Here is a 19,706-nt window from a genome sequence, read left to right as displayed (position 1 = left end):
ACGGCCTCGTCCACGTCCCTTTCCGGGAGCCTTGCGCATTTTGAATTCCCAGTCAGAAACTGGCACTATATGGCAGTAGCAAGAAATGAGGGTATTTGTAACCCCAATATACAGTCCTATGAAAAAGTTTGGGCACCCCTATTAATCTTAATCATTTTTAGTTCTAAATATTTTGGTGTTTGCAGCAGCCATTTCAGTTTGATATATCTAATAACTGATGGACACAGTAATATTTCAGGATTGAAATGAGGTTTATTGTACTAACAGAAAATGCGCAATATGCATTAAAACAAAATTTGACCGGTGCAAAAATATGGGCACCTCAACAGAAAAGTGACATTAATATTTAGTAGATCCTCCTGCTGTCCGAGGAGCTTCTCTTCACCCTGATGCTAACAGAGACTAAAAGGTACCCAACAGAAGTAAGCGTGCACGCACCACACTGCAAGTTTTGCACCATATTGCTGGGACTGAGTAAAAAGCCTGTAGTTAGTTAGTTCGGTATAATCATCACCCCAGGCTGCAATACTGGTGAACTATCTACCTGTCTGGTAAAAGGACTAAGTCACAGAGGATTTCTACAGAGTTATATCTCCCAGAGAGGGACTTGTAAGGAAGTCTGGGAGCAACATTTAGTTTAACTTTACACTGTTTGGCTTGCAAGCTAACCAACCATTATACTTGCTTAGTTGTACTTGGTTTGGGGGGAATTTAGTAGTATTGTGATAAGATTGTAAACCCTGGTGTTACACCGCCGGATGCCTGTGTCACACACACTGAATTGTTCCTGTGTAATAGGGTAATAACAGGTAACAGGCAGCTGCATAGGCGCAGCTTGCAGGTAGGTAAAAGCTTGGAGTATATTGAAGGCCACACTAGTGGGCACCGTGCTGTATAACACCAGGGTCCCAGCCTCTAGGCTGTGTAAATGTAATACCTGGGAGTGTTCTTTTGGACAAAAGAGGTTATCTAAACTAAGTAAAGTCCTATCTTGGTTAAATTGAATTGGACTCACTTCCTTTGTTCGTGACTTCGCTGTATCCTGGGAAGCCCACCTCGGTACACGGCTTACAACTTGGCGTAGTCGGCAGGATACAGCGACCCTCATGGACGGGAATGTGGCGGGAGAGAATCCCCTGGCACCAGCTGTGGTGGTCCAGGGTGCCCCTGCACAGCAAGCCCCAGCGCTGGTAATGCCGGCCCAAGTGGGGTACTTATCGGCCGGGGCACTAATGCAGCATCTGCCAAAGTCTGACGGTAATAATATGACGTTGCAGGACTGGACTGAAAGGGTACGAAGTATAGTTAGACTGAGCAACCTGATACCGGAACTGCGTGCAGAGATAGCATTAGGGGCCCTAGAAGGTGACGCTAGACGGACAGTGATGGTACGGTCCGAATCGGAAAGAGACACTTTAGAAAAAATATTTGCTCTGCTAGAGGGAGCTCAGGGAGGGCGTGCCAAGGTAGCGCAGTTGCGGAGCAACTTCTTCAATCGGTCACAGAAGGAGGGTGAGACTTTAACGCAATACTCTAACGCCTTACAAGAGATGCTGAATGAAGTGCAGCGACGGGACTCAGAGGCTATGGGAGCCTTCAAAGAAGTGGACCGGCTGCTACGAGATCAATTCATCCTAGGGTTATCCAATAAGTTGTTACAGGATAAACTGCAAGAGATGATCCGGGCAGATGCCAACCTGACATTCTATAATGTTTACCTGGCTGCTGTAGAGAGGGAAGAAGCGCCCGTGGCTGTGAATGTGAAGGCTGTGAGTAGCACCCAAGTGACAGGGACCCGAGGAGGTCCTGAAGACCCAGGGTCCTTAAAGGATGTAGTCCAGGCTCTACGGGCAGAAATGAGAGAACTCCGACTGGAGGTGTCCCAGATGCGAGCAGGTCAATCCATGGTTCCAGAAATGACCGCATCGTCCTACTCTCCCCCGCTGAGAGTACACCGTGGCCAAGGACCCACCAACCGAGGCTCATCAGCTGGGCAGGTATCAAGGGGACCCCTCTGCTGGAGTTGCAGACAGTATGGCCATATCGCCAGAGAGTGTAAGGGGGAGGTGGAACCCGAGCCGGCTTTAAACTCCCGACCGCCGCAGTAACGGGGCGTCCTGTGGCGATTCACCAACAATCAAGCCCCGTACGTGATGAATGCGACCTATATGCTAGCAGCCCCGTTATGGAAGCTGAGCTGGAGGGCCAGAAGGTACGCTGCTTAGTTGATACTGGATCGGAGTGCACCCTGATGCCCCTGGAGTTCTTTGAGAGACACTTCGGACATATGATGGAGCCAGAGGATGGAAGTGTCATCCGGTTGATAGCTGCCAACAATGGTGCGATGGACGTACAAGGGATCGTCTGGATGCGGGTCCGGCTGTTTGGGCAAGACATTGGCAAAAAGGGGATCGTGCTGATAGACCATCCGTCCAGGAGAGGACTCGATGTGACGCTGGGCATGAACGTGCTGAGAGACCTAGATCATCACCTTTATGCAAAGGAAGGACCTAAATACTGGCAGCGGGCCACCACACACCGGCCGACTCAGAAGGTCCTACAGCAGATGGTGAGGAGCTGTAGTTTGCAGAAGAGCACCATGGCAGGGCGCTCCATTGGATACGTGAAGGTGCCGCTGAGTGCCCCAATGAAGATTCCACCGCGACAGGAAAATATTGTGATGCTTCCGGTGGGGGCTGGACGACCATTAAATGGACTAGAGGTCTTGATAGAGCCTGCCCTGCAGGGAGAAACGCAGACCCGCCCTCTGGTAGCCCGAGCACTTGCCACTGTGAAGGATGGGTGTGTGCCTATACGCTGTCTCAACGTTCTGGACAGTGAGTTGTTCGTGCCTGGGAATACCCTGCTGGCTGAAGTTCACGTGCCCGGGGGTGACATCCTTCGCCGGAAGAGCTTCACGTTGCAGCCTGATGGGAGGTCGTCTTGGACCTATGCTGTGAAGGTCCAGCAAAGGCAGCCTCCAACGGCAGAGTGGAATGGCCAAGTGATCATGTCTCTGATGGGAGTAGATCGCCGGTCTCTGACCCCGGGACAACAGAAGCTTCTGGAGGACACTCTGTGGGAATTCCAGGAGGCGTTTTCAAGACACGATGAAGACTTCGGGTGTGCTACCGCCATTGAACACGAAATCCCCACTGGCGACGCTGCGCCTATTCGGGAGCGGTATAGGCAGATTCCCCCCAAGATGTATCAGGAGGTGAAAGAAATGGTGGCTAGCATGCTGGAGAATCAAGTGATCCAGGAGAGTAAGAGACCATGGGCTGCTCCGGTGGTCTTGGTGCGGAAGAAAGACGGAAGTCTCCGTTTCTGCGTAGATTACCGGAAACTAAATGCTAAGACCGTCCGTGATGCATACCCCCTTCCACGGATTGAAGAGTCACTATCCTCCCTCGGTCATGCCAAGTATTTCTCAACGCTTGACTTGGCCAGTGGATATTGGCAAGTGCCAGTGGCCGAGAAGGACAAGGCCAAGACAGCGTTTATCTTACCCATGGGACTCTATGAGTTTAACAGAATGCCTTTCGGTCTGTCCAATGCCCCAGGGACATTTCAGCGGTTGATGGAGCTCTGTTTGGGTGACCTAAACTTTGAGTCGGTATTGATATATTTGGATGACGTTGTAGTGTTTGGGTCCTCATTTGAAGATCATCTCGAAAAGCTGCGGCAGGTCCTAGGGCGATTGCGTGATCATGGGCTAAAAATCAAGCCCAAGAAGTGTCAACTATTCCAGCAGCGAATAGAGTACTTGGGACATGTAGTCACTCCGGAAGGGGTACAACCTGCGCCCAGCAAGGTGGAGGCCGTCCAGAAGTGGCCCCAACCAAGAACCCTGCGTGAAGTACAAGCCTTTCTAGGGTTGGCCGGTTATTACAGGAGATTCATACCCAAGTTCTCTCATCGGGCTGGCCCCCTAAATGAACTACTGAGAGGCACAGCTGGTGGACCCAAGAATCGCCCCATTGAGTGGGGGCCACGACAGCAAGAAGCCTTTGAGGGGTTAAAGAAAGCTCTGACCAGTACCCCGATCCTGGCCTATGCACAGTTTGATAAGCCATTCCTGTTGTACACCGATGGAAGTCTACATGGTCTGGGAGCTGTGCTATCTCAAGTTCAAGATGGACGTGAGAGGGTGATTGCCTATGGCAGCCGGTCCTTAAGGGAGTCAGAGCGTAACCCCGACAACTACAGCTCCTTTAAGTTGGAGCTTTTGGCACTTGTATGGGCCATGACTGAAAGATTCACAGAGTATCTGACGGGTGCAGAAGTGATTGTGATGACGGACAATAACCCTTTAGCACACTTAGAGAACGCTAAGTTAGGTGCCCTTGAGCAGAGGTGGATGTCTCGCCTTTCCAAGTATCAATACCGTATCCAGTTCCGATCAGGGAGAGAGAATGGCAATGCTGATGCCCTCTCCCGAGTCCCTGTGGGGTTGCCAACCAAGAGTGGAGAGGAAGGGCTAGAAGACAGTGAAATCCCACACCTCGGCAGAATACCGCCATTCCAGAACATAACCCATTCAAGTGGGGTGGCTTCAGGGATGCCGATGGTGCTGGGGAAGACATTGGAAGATTGGGAAAGGGTTCAAAATAGCTGTCCGGACCTATGTAAAGTGAAAGAGTGGATCCGGACTAAGATCTGGCCACGGCCGAATGAGCGGGCTAGCTTAACCCAAGAGGGTCAGAAGTTACTGAGACAGTGGGATAAGCTGGTTGTCATCCAAGGACTCCTATGTCGGACCATATACATACAGTCAGAGCTGCAGCACCGGCAACAGATTGTCATCCCGATGTCATTGGGACCAGTAGCCGCTCAGGAAGCCCATGAGAGTGGGGCCCATTTTGGGAGTGCCAAAACGTACCAATGGCTCCAACGATTTGTGTATTGTCCAGATTTGGGAAAGATGGTGACCAAGGCATGTCTTCAATGTCGGTCCTGCGGGCTGAGTAAAAGTCCCGAACAACGTGCCCCTGTACAAACTATTCAAACATCTGCCCCCCTGCAAATTCTAATGATTGATTATGTACAGATTGGGTACTCTACCTCAGGACATTCTTACTGTTTGGTTATGACGGACCATTTTACAAAGTATGCAGTAGCTGTACCCACCAGAGATCAGACGGCTGAATCCGCTGCCGAAGCGGTCTGCAAACACTTTATACAAGTGTTTGGGTGTCCACAGAAAATCCATTCAGATCAGGGGGCGTGCTTTCAGGGGGCTTTGATGAGTGAATTGTATCAACTCTATGGGATCGAACGTTCTCGCACGACCCCATATCATCCACAGGGGAACGGGGCATGCGAGCGGTTCAACCGCACCTTGATACAGATGTTGCGGACGCTAGAGGATAGTCAAAAAGCTCGGTGGCCAGAGTATCTACCTGAACTGATGTGGGCCTATAACAATAGAGTACACAACACCACTGGTTACTCTCCACACATGTTGATGTTTGGGAGGGCAGGTCAAGAGATTGAGGATCTCCACATGCCAGATCCAATGCAGCCTCCTCCAAGGAGCACTACCGCATGGGCGCAAGAACACCGTCGCCGACTGAGAGCAGTACATAAGGTTGTGGGCGAACGCATGAGACAAATAGTACACCCCAACCCAGGGCCGGTGCAGAGGGATGAATACGCCCCAGGTGATCGTGTGATTGTCAGGGCCAAGAGGCCAACGGGAAAATTGGATGGGCGGTGGGAGGCGGTACCATATGTTGTGAAGCGAAAGGTAGACCCTGATATTCCAGTGTATGAGGTACAGCCAGTAGGGACTGGAGGACCCTCAAGGAACCTTCACCGTAACATGTTAAGACGCTGCAATTTTGAACACTCGGTGGCCGACGAGGTGGTACAGGCTCCTAGCATTGCTACCAGGGAAACCCCCTTAGACAATGAGTGGTGGGTTGTCCCTGCCCCAGCCGATCCAGGGAACCAAGTCGAGTCTAGTTTGCCGCCCAGGGAGGGAGTTGTACAACCTGCAGAACAGCCATCATTGGGTGTGCCGGGTGCCCCTGATTCTGTGACTCTGCGTAGGACAGCCAGGTCCAATGCTGAGGAACCCCCACAGCGCTATGCACAAGATGAGTTTATATGGGAAAGGTTGCCAGGGACGTCAACCTCTAGTGGGGTGGCATGTAAGAGGGTGAAACAGCCCCTGTGTAGTGAATGTGCAATGTGTAATTGAGTTGGTGTTTTCATAACCTGACATTTTGTTGTTTGACCACAAGAGGTCGCTGTTGCGAGATAACAAGTAAAAGGAAAAAGGCTGCATGCCCCTGGAAGATTGATGTGGAGACCCTGATCTTTGGAGGAAGGTTCTAGGAGCCATTTTGAGTCAGAGTGTGCTGGACTCTAGAGAAGAGAGAGCTGTGGAGACATCACTGTGCAGAGAGGGTCCTTGGAGGGAGAAGCCACAGCAAGAATAGCTGAGGATTTGAGACTTTCAGAGTCTGTCCAGACACCATCCTAAGGAGAAGATTACTGTCAGAGACTTGGCTGAGAAGTGAGACTGTCAGTGAGACCGCATGCTGTCCGAGGAGCTCCTCTTCACCCTGATGCTAACAGAGACTAAAAGGTACCCAACAGAAGTAAGCGTGCACGCACCACACTGCAAGTTTTGCACCATATTGCTGGGACTGAGTAAAAAGCCTGTAGTTAGTTAGTTAGGTATAATCATCACCCCAGGCTGCAATACTGGTGAACTATCTACCTGTCTGGTAAAAGGACTAAGTCACAGAGGATTTCTACAGAGTTATATCTCCCAGAGAGGGACTTGTAAGGAAGTCTGGGAGCAACATTTAGTTTAACTTTACACTGTTTGGCTTGCAAGCTAACCAACCATTATACTTTCTTAGTTGTACTTGGTTTGGGGGGAATTTAGTAGTATTGTGATAAGATTGTAAACCCTGGTGTTACACCGCCGGATGCCTGTGTCACACACACTGAATTGTTCCTGTGTAATAGGGTAATAACAGGTAACAGGCAGCTGCATAGGTGCAGCTTGCAGGTAGGTAAAAGCTTGGAGTATATTGAAGGCCACACTAGTGGGCACCGTGCTGTATAACACCAGGGTCCCAGCCTCTAGGCTGTGTAAATGTAATACCTGGGAGTGTTCTTTTGGACAAAAGAGGTTATCTAAACTAAGTAAAGTCCTATCTTGGTTAAATTGAATTGGACTCACTTCCTTTGTTCGTGACTTCGCTGTATCCTGGGGAGCCCACCTCGGTACACGGCTTACAGACATAGTATATCTTGACTTCAGTAAGGCATTTGATAAAGTATCACATAACCTTCTTATTGAAAAAATGATTAAGTATGGCTTTGACAAAAAATCAGTTAGGTGGATTCACAACTGGCTTAATGATCGGGCACAACGAGTAATACTAAATGGCTACACATCCAACTGGAAGAAAGTCAAAAGCGGGGTGCCGCAGGGCTCTGTTCTGGGCCCAGTACTTTTTAATATCTTTATAAATGATCTGGACGATGGAATTATTGGTGAACTCATAAAATTTGCAGATGATACGAAGATAGGAGGAATAGCCAACACTAGAGAGGAGAGAGAGTGTATTCAAAAGGACTTAGACACACTGGAACAATGGGCGGAGGCCAACAAAATGGGATTTAACAGGGACAAATGCAAAGTTCTACATCTGGGTAACAGAAATGTAAAAAACATATATAGTATGGGAGGAATAGAACTAAGTGATAGCATAGGGGAAAAGGACTTGGGCATAATAGTAGATCACAAATTCAACATGAGCCAACAGTGTGGTGCTGCTGCAAAAAAGGCTAATAAAATTCTGGGATGTATTAAGACAAGCATTGAATCTAGATGAAGAGAGGTCATTATTCCGCTGTACTCTTTCCTGGACAGACCACACCTGAAATACTGTGTACAGTTCTGGGCGCCTCAATTCAAGAAAGACATCGATATATTGGAGCAAGTCCAGAGAAGAGCAACCAAAATGGTGGAAGGTCTGCAAACCATGTCCTATGAGGAGCGGCTAAAAGAACTGGGATTGTTTAGTTTGCAGAAGAGAAGGCTGAGGGGAGATTTAATAGCAGCCTACAAATATCTGAAAGGTAGTCACAGTGCAGAGGGATCTACCCTATTCTCATTAGCACAAGGAAGTACAAGAAGCAATGGGATGAAACTGAAGGGAAAGAGATACAGATTAGACATTAGGAAAAACTTTCTGACAGTGAGGGTAGTGAGAGAGTGGAATAGGCTGCCACGGGAGGTGGTGGGCGCTCCATCAATGGAAATCTTCAAGCGGAATCTGGATAAACATATAGCTGGGATGATTTAGGAAAACCTGCACTCGCAGGGGGTTGGACCCGATGGCCCTTGAGGTTCCTTCCAACTCTACCATAAGAAGAAAACAGAACATGTACACATAGCAGACACATGTAACATGTACATATAACTAACACACATGTGGGCCCATTCACTTCTCTGAACCTTCCATACAAACATGTGAACTTCACACTGAAGCTCCAGACAAACATATCATATTTCCACTTACATGGCAAATCTTTTACACATTTTATATCCAATCAGTTCTCTCAGACCTTCCCCCCATATCTTTATCTATTCACCACTCACATAGCACTAACAAACTAACAACACAATGTTATGTGTAGAGCACATTAACCCTTTAGCTGGACTGTGAGAGGGTGCTCACTATACATTTCCTTACATTCAAAGCCTTTGTCCTTCACTTGGGACACCAGCAATCTCTAGCCAAGTGTCCCTGTTTTCCACAATTAAAACACTTCCTGGTTTCCCTCTATCCCTGTATCTGTCCTGTCTAATCTCCATTGGTCCCAATATTTACTATCAAATAATCCTGTCTTGGGAACCCCTGCTCTTTAATTTTTTTTTTTTTTTCTTTAGCGGCACCTTCTTCTCTCTCTCCCATCCCTATTAGTTCATATGGGGTGTACCCTATCTCAGAGGGTCCCTTCCCCATACTGGCTGATGGCCAGTCAGCCATGAGCTTCCCACTCCTCTAGGGCAATTAAGACAATGGAGGGTCACTGGCTTCTCGAGGGTCACTTTTGACTTCTCTTAGTGTGACCTCCCAAACAGACACTCTGTTTTCATTGAACTAATCTCTGATGTGCATGTTCTGGCTAAGTGTCCTGGTGGAGACACCCCTTAATCTTTGCACTTTTACTTGATGTGCATGTTCTGGCTTAGTGCTCAGGGCAAAAACCTCATTCGGTTTCCACAGACTAAACTTTCTGTCTGTGTCCCTTTATCGAACACCCCTGAATCTTTGCACATACTTACTCTTGCAACTCTAGGGATTAAGGATGGAGAATGACTCTCCCTTTCTGTGCCGCCTTATACACTCTATAACAGATGTAGCAACCAAATGACAGCATGTACAGTAGACAAAGAATGAGGTATAATGTTTCCCACCCACTACAGACAACATACTCTTTAGGTTCTTCCGTACTATATAAAATAGCATTGATTGTTATATGCAGCAACTAACCTCACTCATCAACACACAGGATCCGGGACACGTAGGAACTCAGATTAGTTATTTGGCAAGAAAAGGGCTTACCTTAGAGCACCATCTTATTCATCTGAGGTGCTCCGGGCCGGTCTCCAAATCGGTTGGTGAGTGGTCAGTACACTATCGACTGTACATTGAATGATTATCGATGCCCCACGTTTGGGCTGCCAGGTTCTGTTAGGGACATCAAGGGGTCCCCATAATAGAGTATGTTGTAGAGTTCCAGATTAAATATCAGGCCTGAATAAATCACACCCATTATCAGGCCTGGAGAAGTTACACACACACACAACTGATGGTGTATCAAGCGAGTTCTAATTTATTGGTGCAAAAAGGTAGTTTAAATACAGTACAGACAAGAGCAGGTTGGACTATTCTAATAACATAACATGGTTGGCATAACATGATTGGTTGTAGAGTTATAAGATAAACCTGGCACATGACTATTGGCTCATGCCTAGTGTAATCTTCATCTCATTATTGCTTTCCAAATTGGGATGGACTTTGTCCTTAAGCAAAGAAAGTTTAAAAATACTTATGTGTGAACTAGCATCTCACACTATGTCTATATGTATATATCATGGAAAAAGCAATAACATGACAAGCTGGTGATAAATGACCTCCATATAGCATATGAAGATAAGAGATATGAGAGAGAGGAGAGAGGAGAGAGGAGAGAGGAGAGAGGAGAGAGGAGAGAGGAGAGAGGAGAGAGGAGAGAGGAGAGAGGAGAGAGGAGAGAGGAGAGAGGAGAGAGGAGAGAGGAGAGAGGAGAGAGGAGAGAGGAGAGAGAGAGATTTGTTCACACCGCACTCCTTATCACCTAGAGAGGCCTCTTGGACTTTGAATACGCATACTTATATAGTTTATATGTGAAAGGTTACAAGCTGGCTGACAGAATACAAAGATGGAGGCTTTTGACTCTAATTCTTATATAGAGCTAACATGATCTGCAGAGCTTTACAGACATTGTCATCACTCACTGTGTCACAAAGTGTTTACAATCTATGTTGTTATAGATGATATATCTCACGATATATATGTATGTCTGTGGATTATGAGAGGAAACCGGAGCACATGGAGGAAACTTGTACAAATGTGGGGAGAACAATGTTACTAGTTTATTATCAATTATTTAATGTTATAAATAAAGAAGAAATTACTGTACACAATATCATAATAATCCTATATATACATATGTGTATTTAATATAGGAGATGTAGAGAAGCTTTGATAGTTAGTATAATATAGTTTCAATTTTTGTGTTGTTCAGAGATATTCACTAATATTAGGGGGTTAATATTTTACAGTCATTCCTTCCTTCTCCCCAGAAGATCAGTTTTTCTGTTCATTTCAGGTCTAAATAAAATAATAAAACATTTTGGGAAAAACACACAAGCTAAAAGTCCAGCACTGGAAGCAATTACTGCAAATATCTCCACGGCCACCATGTATTTCCCTCTGGTGCTCAGATAAGCCGGGATCATGGCCATCCAGACACTACAGAACAGCAGCATGCTGAAGGTGATGTACTTGGCCTCATTAAAACTGTCCGGTAATGTCCTCACCATGAAAGCCAGAAGAAAGCTGACAGCGGCCAGGAGCCCCATATAACCCAACATGGAGTAGAACCAGAGATCTGAGCCCTCATTACACTGAATGATGATCTTCTCAGGATAAGACTGAGTGTCCAGGTCCTGGAATGGGGGAGAAATAGACAACCACAGAACACAGATGACAACCTGGAAGGAGGAACACAACAACACTATGGTATAGGGCAGCTTCACTCTCAGCCATTTTTTCCAGGGACTTCCAGGCTTGGTGGACTTAAAAGCAACACAGACCATAACAGTCTTGGCCAGAAGTGAAGAGACGGCGACTGAGAAGAAGACTCCAAAACTGGTTTCACGTAATCTACAAGTGACATCACTGGGACGACCAAGAAACAAGAAGACAGAGAGGAAGCTGAGGATGATGGAGACCAGGAGGAGATAACTCAGGTTCCGGTTATTAGCTTTAACAATAGGAGTGTCCCGATAGGAAATAAATATTCTAAATATGGAGCCGGTCACAAGACATCCGAAGAGCGAGACAGAGGAAGATACAGAAGCAATGGTGTCATTATGGTAAGAGATGAATTCCATTACTTTGGGCAGACATCGGTCTCTCTTCTCATTAGACCATTTATCACTTTGACATTTTAGACAATTCTCAGCATCTGTAGGGAAAATCCATAGAATATCATATGTTACATAACATCTACTATCTATCTATCTATCTATCTATCTATCTATCTATCTATCATCGTTTAAAAAATAAATAAAAAAAAATAAAATCTTGGAAGGGCAAAAGCCAGGACTGTGTAGTTAAAAAGAACAGACTTCTATTTTATTAAACGGAACTCCTATGAAAGTAAGTAACTACCAGTTACCATTAGGGTTGAGCAATCGTGTTCGGAAAAGATCGGATTCTGATCGTCGATCGAAAAAATTTCACGATCACGATCGTAATTCCGAACACGATTATTTCCCACAATGCTTTGATACTAGCCAAGCATTGTGGAAAAAGCTAACAATGTTAGCCTTCACACTGAGTCCACGCTCCACTCATTCTGAGCGAAGTGTATACTCAGTGTGAAGGCTCCGCTGCGGGTACATATGAATGAATGGAAGCAGCCGACACACAGCCTTAACCCCCTGCGCGCCGGCTGCATACATTCATTCCAACGGGAGACTAGCTAACATCTCTAGTAGCTACTTACCTGCAGAGATGGCTGGTCCGGTGCCCGGTGTTCTCGTTCTTCTTTGCCTCGCTGCCCCGCCTCCCAGGTTAGTGTTAAAGAGCTAGGAAGAAGGCAGGGCTTGTGGCTTAGGCGAGTGTGGGCGGGTACTGGGAGGGGAAACATGACGTCTCCCCGCCCTGTACCCGCCCACACTCTCCTAAGTGAGGCGGGGGCAGTGAGGCGAAGAAGACAGAGAACACCGGGCACCGAACCAGCCATCTCTGCAGGTAAGTGGAAACCAGGGGGGGGGGCTAAGTAGCCAGAGGATAAAAAAAAATCACTACACAGCGTGGATTCTAACAATTAAAGCGTTCAATTGTTAGATTCCATGCTGTATAGTGAATAGGATTGTTTTTAAAACATCATCACACTGGTAAGACAGTACTACTCCTACTAGTACATCATCACACCGATAAGACAGTACTACTACTCCTACTAGACATCATCACACTGGTAAGACAGTACTACTACTCCTACTAGATCATCATCTACACTGGTAAAACAGTACTACTACTCCTACTAGATCATCATCTACACTGGTAAGACAGTACTACTACTCCAACTAGAACATCATCACACTGGTAAGACAGTACTACTACTCCTACTAGAACATCATCACACCGATAAGACAGTACTACTACTCCTACTAGAACATCATCACACTGGTAAGACAGTACTACTACTCCTACTAGGACATCATCACACCGATAAGACAGTATTACTACTCCTACTAGTACATCATCACACCGATAAGACAGTATTACTACTCCTACTAGTACATCATCACACTGGTAAGACAGTACTACTACTACTACTAGAACATCATCACACTGGTAAGACAGTACTACTACTCCTACTAGGACATCATCACACTGGTAAGACAGTACTACTACTCCTACTAGTACATCATCACACTGGTAAGACAGTACTACTACTACTACTAGAACATCATCACACTGGTAAGACAGTACTACTACTCCTACTAGAGCATCATACACACTGGTAAGACAGTACTACTACTCCTACTAGAACATCATCACACTGGTAAGACAGTACTACTACTCCTACTAGAACATCATCACACTGGTAAGACAGTACTACTACTCCTACAATCATATACCGGTTATATTGGAGATCTCTCCTTCTGAACATGGCACGCAGTCATAGCAGCAGGTGTGAATTGTTTTTCTTGCCTTCTTTCTGCTTCCAGGTAAACATGGCTCTGAGCAGCGGGATACTGGGACCTGAAGGAGAAGACAAGAACCTTTACTGGAGTGACACAGAATGTCCATGTATGATAGCAGTAATGAGGTGACCTCGGAGGGTGAACTATTGAAGGTGAACTGTCCATTCATTTAAAGTAGATCATCCTGACCTCACTATAAGTACAGGCACCACAAAATATGATTATAACCACAGCCAATTTGAGACCTCTTGAGGCTTACATTAGGCTCACACTAGCTTTCGATCTGTATTGTTTGGGTCCGCGCAGGCACCTAAAAGATGGAGACCCTGTCAGCTTAAAAAGCAGTTACTCAAGGAAACCCTCTGACAATAATAGGGTACGCCTGGTTTCTGCCACTTTTAGGGTGAATTCACACTGAGTAAACGCTAGCTTATTCTGAACGTAAAACACGTTCAGAATAAGCGGCGTCTAAAGCAGCTCCATTCATCTCTATGGGAGCCGGCATATGAGCGCTCCCCATAGAAATGAATGGGATGCTTCTTTCACTGCGAGCAGTCCCATTGAAGTGAATGGGGAGTGTCGGCGTGTACGGCTCGGCATGAGCAGAGCTTGCCGTATACGCCGGCACTCCCCATTCACTTCAATGGGACTGCTCGGAGTGAAAGCAGCAGCCCATTCATTTCTATGGGGAGCGCTCGTATCCCGGCTCCCATAGAGATGAATGGAGCTGCTTTAGACGCCGCTTATTCTGAACGTGTTTTACGTTCAGAATAAGCTAGGGTTTACTCAGTGTGAATGCACCCTTATACCGATTTTAACCACTTCAGTACCGGGTCAATTTCTGGTTCAGGACCACACCCATTGTCGGGTTTTTGTATGTGCGGTTTTGACAACTTTAATATTTTTATAATTTGCATTATTCAACTATTTTCTGCATCTCTTTTTGGTGACACATAGGGTTTTATTTTTATGTTGTTTTTAATTTGCATGGTTTTTTTGTTTGTTTTTTTTACATCTGAGAAGATATAAACAATATGTTAGGGAGGGAAAATGTTTCTTTTTTATGCATTCTATTTATTTTTTTTTATTTAAGAGCACAATGTGCAGCTAAAAAAAAGGTTTATAAAATAATTTTTAACTCTCCATTAGTATAATTTTTATTTTGTATTGTGTGATTGGGGGTGGGGCTGAAAACTGTAATAAGGATGGGTTATTGGACTTTTTTTAAATTTTTAAAACTATTTTAATCTAAATTTGTTTATTTTGTTTTTTTTTTTTTTTGTTCATTTTAGTTCTTTTTTTTTTTTTTTACATTGTGTCCCCAAAAGGTCATAATAGACCTTTCCGGACATCTGATCACTGTTTCTTTTAGTGGGGGAGGCTGATTTTCACAGTAACTGGAGCTGATATATTTAATTCCATTTGCAGGAGGAATACAGTCGACTGCCCATAACTACAGAGCTGATCTGGGTCCTGTAGGGTCCAGCAGCTCTAAGGGTAAGTTCACACGGGGTTTTTTGGTCAGATTTTTTAGGCCGTATCCACCTCAAAATCCTGACCAAAAAGACGGCTCCTATTGAAAGCAATGGAAGCCGGTCAATTCTCTTTTCCGGGAGCGTTTTTTTCCGGCTTTGGGAAAAAGAAGCAACATGCTCATTCTTTCAGGCGGAGTCGCCTTGCAACATCCTCCTGAAGACACTCCCTCCCAACTAGGTCCATTCATTTGGGCCTAATCTGGTGCACAGTGCACTGCACCGGCATCCAGTTGCAGCCCATATTTTGGTATGGAACCTGAAGTTACCTCCGCCTCAGGTTCCGGACCATAAAACCCTGTGTGAACTTACCCTAAAAGACTCTTATCTGGGCGAATTATGTTACTGCTGGGTCAAAAGAAAACCGTATTTTGAAGGTGACCATAGCTTTGTATATATCACTCACAGCTTTGTATACATCACACACATACAAGCACTCTTCGGACATAAAAACCCAACCGCCAGTCTGGAAGTAGTTGAGGGGAATCTGGGACAGAGTCTCCAATAGAGAATTGGACACTGGTTTGAAATTGTATTAGCTTTAACTTATTATCTTTAACTGTGGAATCAGTAAGCCAAACCATGGACTGACTCCAACTGTGAACCCTGCTCCTTACCTCCTGTGTGTGTCTCCAGGTTATAGATGGGGTATTTATATAAAGCTTCTGACCACTGACAGCCCATGGGGTAACATTTCCTACATTGACCTCACGTATGGGCTGTGCAGATCCATTTACAATGATCCAGTTTATTATCTTATATGGATGTACGGCTTCCCCCAGGTCACTGAAGTAATATGAAGGACTCATTGGATCCAGATGCTTTGTCATCTGTAGGTGGCGCTGTAACTTCTGTGTGTATTGGGTAAGTCCAGTTATTGGATTTTCTGGATTTTTGTCTTTTATAAATAAGAACATTTCATGGAGAGCTTTTGCCAGGACTTCTACAGCCTCGTACAGTCTTGGAGAGACGCCCGATGTGAGGAGATATCTCAGGCTTGGTACAGTATACATTACACTCTCATTATTGTCTTCATCAGTGTAATTTAATGTAATGAAGGGATCTGTATTTTCATTTCCTATTATTGGCTCTATTTGTTTCCAGAAAGACTCAACGAAAAGTATTTTTGGGAGTTTCCTGTAGCTTTTCACAAAGTCTTCCACTTCTGTAAAAGGTTGTGATAGAATGTCTATGGCTAGACTTCCATGAAATTCTGGATACTGTTGTTCTGTAATGATAGAATTAGAGGCCCATGATGGTGGAAGGATGAGAGTTCTGTCTGAAAATAACAATTCATAGTGTATCAGTAAATGAACTCCATCCACAGAAAACGTCCCGCACATTATAATGACCCTGACTTGTGGATTGTTTATTACTTGTGATATCTTCTTATTATAGTCTTCATTCTCTTCTGTATATTTTATGGTGTAGGCCACACAGATCCCGCTCTCTCTCATGGACTTTCTCAGTATCTGCAGTTCATTCTCTCCTTTATCATCATCTGATACTAAAATCCCAACCCAGGTCCAGCCAAAGTGCTCCAACAGGTCGGTGACCACCATATTGTGGATGTGGCTATTTTAGACTGTCCGGAAAACATGTGGATAGAGGAGTCTATCAGATAATGAGGGGTCGGTGGCTCCATAGCTGATCTGTACAAGACACAAGAGACAAAGATCATTCCTCACACAATATTTATATACTGTCCTTTCAGTACTGGACATCTCCACCCCAGGACACTGTCTGCATGTGATCCAACAAATAGTTGTGCAATTCCTCACATTAACACATCCACCTTACATAAACTAGATTTTACTTAAGCAAGAGGCCAGAAGACGCATGAAGACTCCGGGGATTGTTGGATGACACAAGCATGCCTAGGAGAGGCAAAATTATTATTACTGTTTGTTATTTTCTATCACCTGCCCTGGGGCTCCAAATATTATTGGGGGTCTGATGAAACTGAAGAGTATAATAGTGTTTCCTGGGTGATAAACCTCAAAGGTTTAGTGTTTGGGCAACCCAATAGTTTTGGAAATTTTGGGTTGAATCAGATTCTAAACAAATCGGATTGCCCATATCTAGTACAGAGTAGCCCACATAGATTGATATAGGATAGTTAATCGCTGTGTATTAATGTATTAAGAACATAACTCCTTTAAGTAGAGATGGGAGAACCTCCAATAATTTGCTTCAAAACATTTTTGAGATTTGTCCACCTATTTAATTTCAGATCAAAATTTATCAAAGTGTCTGATGTTGTTTGATAAATCTGGTGTATTCTTAAATTGTCTAGTCTAAGTTTATTAGTTGTCGTAAAAGTTCTTGACACTTTTATGGTTTATTTTTGTCTCACAGAGGTGCAAGTTAAGCCACTTTAGACCTCTTTCCTGTAAAGCTACACCACTTTTTTGGTCAAATTGGAAAAGTGTCTAAAAGCAATTGAGAACTGTGGCACACGACGGGCTTAACAGTTTTTAGTGGAAAATACACCCAGAATTCTGGTTCAATTTGCATAAAGAATCCCCCCAATAACTTGATAATTAGTAGCTGTCTCCTTTACATGCACATCCTGAATCTGTACTGACCCGAACCCACTTCAACAATGATCACAAAAGTTAACACATAACTAATAACATAGTATGATATATATGTATTTTATCACACCCTCCTCTAACAAACTTTACAGCTGACACAGTACAGTCAGGTAGGTAACATTCTCCTGGCACTCACCAAACGAGACCCAACCATCAGACCTCCAGATAGAGAACCCTAAGTCATCACCCCACAGAACACATTTCCACTGCTCCAGAGTCCAGAGGTGGCATTGTACTATACACCGCTCCATACGTCACTTGACATTGAACTTTACATTGCTCCATTAGATGCTTGACATTGTAATTTCAACCACCCCATCCCAACTTTGGAAATGTGCTTTAAAGTGCTTGTAAGGCTTTCATGCAGATGCTCAACCATTGGTGTCCGTACACTTCACTTTACAGAAATGGCCCTTGCAAAAGTCTCCAACGATCTCCCAACAACTAAATCTTAAGAAAACTATTCACTACTTATTCTTCTGGATCTCTCAGTGGCATTTGACATTATAAACCACCAATTCCTCTTTACTATGATCCACTCTATCGGCGTCAGGGACATTGTGCTTTGTTTTCTTCCTATGTTTCTCTCTGCTGTCTCTAACATCATGTCTTCTCTTTATCTGAAACTGAATCTTTCAAAAACTGAACAACTTGTGTTTCCTTCATCAACTACCTGGCCAAACCCTGATGTCTCCATTTCTGTCTGTGGTCTTACTATGAGGGTAAGTTCACACAGGGTTTTTTGGATCATAATCTGAGGCAGAGGTCGCCTCAGGTTCCAATCTAAAAGCCAGGTAGCCGCGTCTGAAAGCCGGTGCACTGCAGTGGCATCCAGTCGCGCACTCCGCTCCGGATCAGGCCCAATGAATGGGCCTTGTCCGGAGGAGGGAGTATCTTCAGGCCGAATAGTGAGGCGAAACAGCCTGAAGAATGAGCACCTCGCATCTTTTTCCGGGAGCCGGCACAAGCCAGCTCCTGGAAAAAGCTCCTGAGCAGCTCCCATTGAGTTCAATGGGAGCCGTGTTTTTGGTCAGGATTTTGAGGTGAATACGGCCTCAAAATCCTGACCAAAAAAGTCTGTGTGAACTTATCCTTACACTGAGGCAATATGCCCGCAGGTTGTATTTTACTCACATCTCACCTTCCCCCACCTATACAGACACTTGCTCGCTCTTGCCATCCACATGTCAAAAACATCTCCAGAATTTGACACTCTCACCAGGAAAACATCAAAACCTCCTCATTGTCGCTCTGATTCTCTCTCGTCTTCACTATTGCGATTCTCTTTTACTTGGGCTTCCTCTCATTAAACTCTCCCCTCTATAATCTGTCCTGAAAGTGCCCCCAGGCTCATCTTTCTGTTACTCCTGTACATAGATACATCTACCTTGTGTTAGTCACTTAATTCATTCATACAGCACACATCACTCACACAGTCATGGCCAAAAGTTTTGAGAATGATACAAATATTAATTGTTACAAAGTCTCCTGCTTCAGTTTTCCTAATGGCAATTTGCATATACTCCAGAATGTTATAAAGAGTGATCAGCTTAACAGCAATTACTTGCAAAGTCAATATTTGCCTAGAAAATGAACTTTATCCCCCAAAACACATTTCAACATCATTGCAGCCCTGCCTTAAAAGGACCAGCTAACATTGTTTCAGTGATTGCTCCATTAACATAGGTGTGGGTGTTGATGAGGACAGGGCTGGAGATCAATCTGTCATGATTAAGTAAGAATGACACCACTGGACACTTTAAAAGGAGGCTGGTGCTTGGCATCATTGTTTCTCTTCTGTTAACCATGGTTATCTCTAAAGAAACATGTGCAGTCATCATTGCACTGCACAAAAATGGCCTAACAGGGAAGAGTATCGCAGCTAGAAAGATTGCACCTCAGTCAACAATCTATCGCATCAAGAACTTCAAGGAGAGAGGTTCCATTGTTGGCAAAAAGGCTCCAGGGCGCCCAAGAAAGACCAGCAAGCGCCAGGACCGTCTCTTAAAAGTGTTTCAGCTGCGGGATCGGGCTACCAGCAGTGCAGAGCTTGCTCAG

General features: G+C 45.0%; 1 protein-coding gene across 1 annotated transcript; it reads right to left on the bottom strand.

The window, feature by feature from the left end:
- Positions 1–10,861: 10,861 nt before the first annotated feature.
- Positions 10,862–16,613, bottom strand: LOC142187271 (vomeronasal type-2 receptor 26-like). Its single transcript, XM_075261532.1, has 3 exons — positions 15,669–16,613; positions 13,454–13,577; positions 10,862–11,769 (listed from the first exon to the last, which is right to left on the bottom strand). The coding sequence occupies exons 1-3, from the start codon at positions 16,611–16,613 to the stop codon at positions 10,862–10,864; spliced, it is 1,977 nt and encodes a 658-aa protein (XP_075117633.1).
- Positions 16,614–19,706: the final 3,093 nt, after the last annotated feature.

This window comes from Leptodactylus fuscus, chromosome 1, assembly GCF_031893055.1.
Source record: "Leptodactylus fuscus isolate aLepFus1 chromosome 1, aLepFus1.hap2, whole genome shotgun sequence".
NCBI classification, from domain to species: Eukaryota; Metazoa; Chordata; class Amphibia; order Anura; family Leptodactylidae; genus Leptodactylus; species Leptodactylus fuscus.
This window is presented reverse-complemented; position numbering and strand designations above follow the sequence as displayed.

Coding starts and splice junctions, on each gene's coding strand:
- LOC142187271 (XM_075261532.1), bottom strand. CDS start 16,613: ATGGTGGTCACCGACCTGTTGGAGCACTTTGGCTGGACCTGGGTTGGG. Junction 13,578..15,668: donor CCTGGAGACACACACAGGAG/GTAAGGAGCAGG, acceptor CTTCTCCTTCAG/GTCCCAGTATCCCGCTGCTC. Junction 11,770..13,453: donor AGAGATCTCCAATATAACCG/GTATATGATTGT, acceptor TTTTCCCTACAG/ATGCTGAGAATTGTCTAAAA.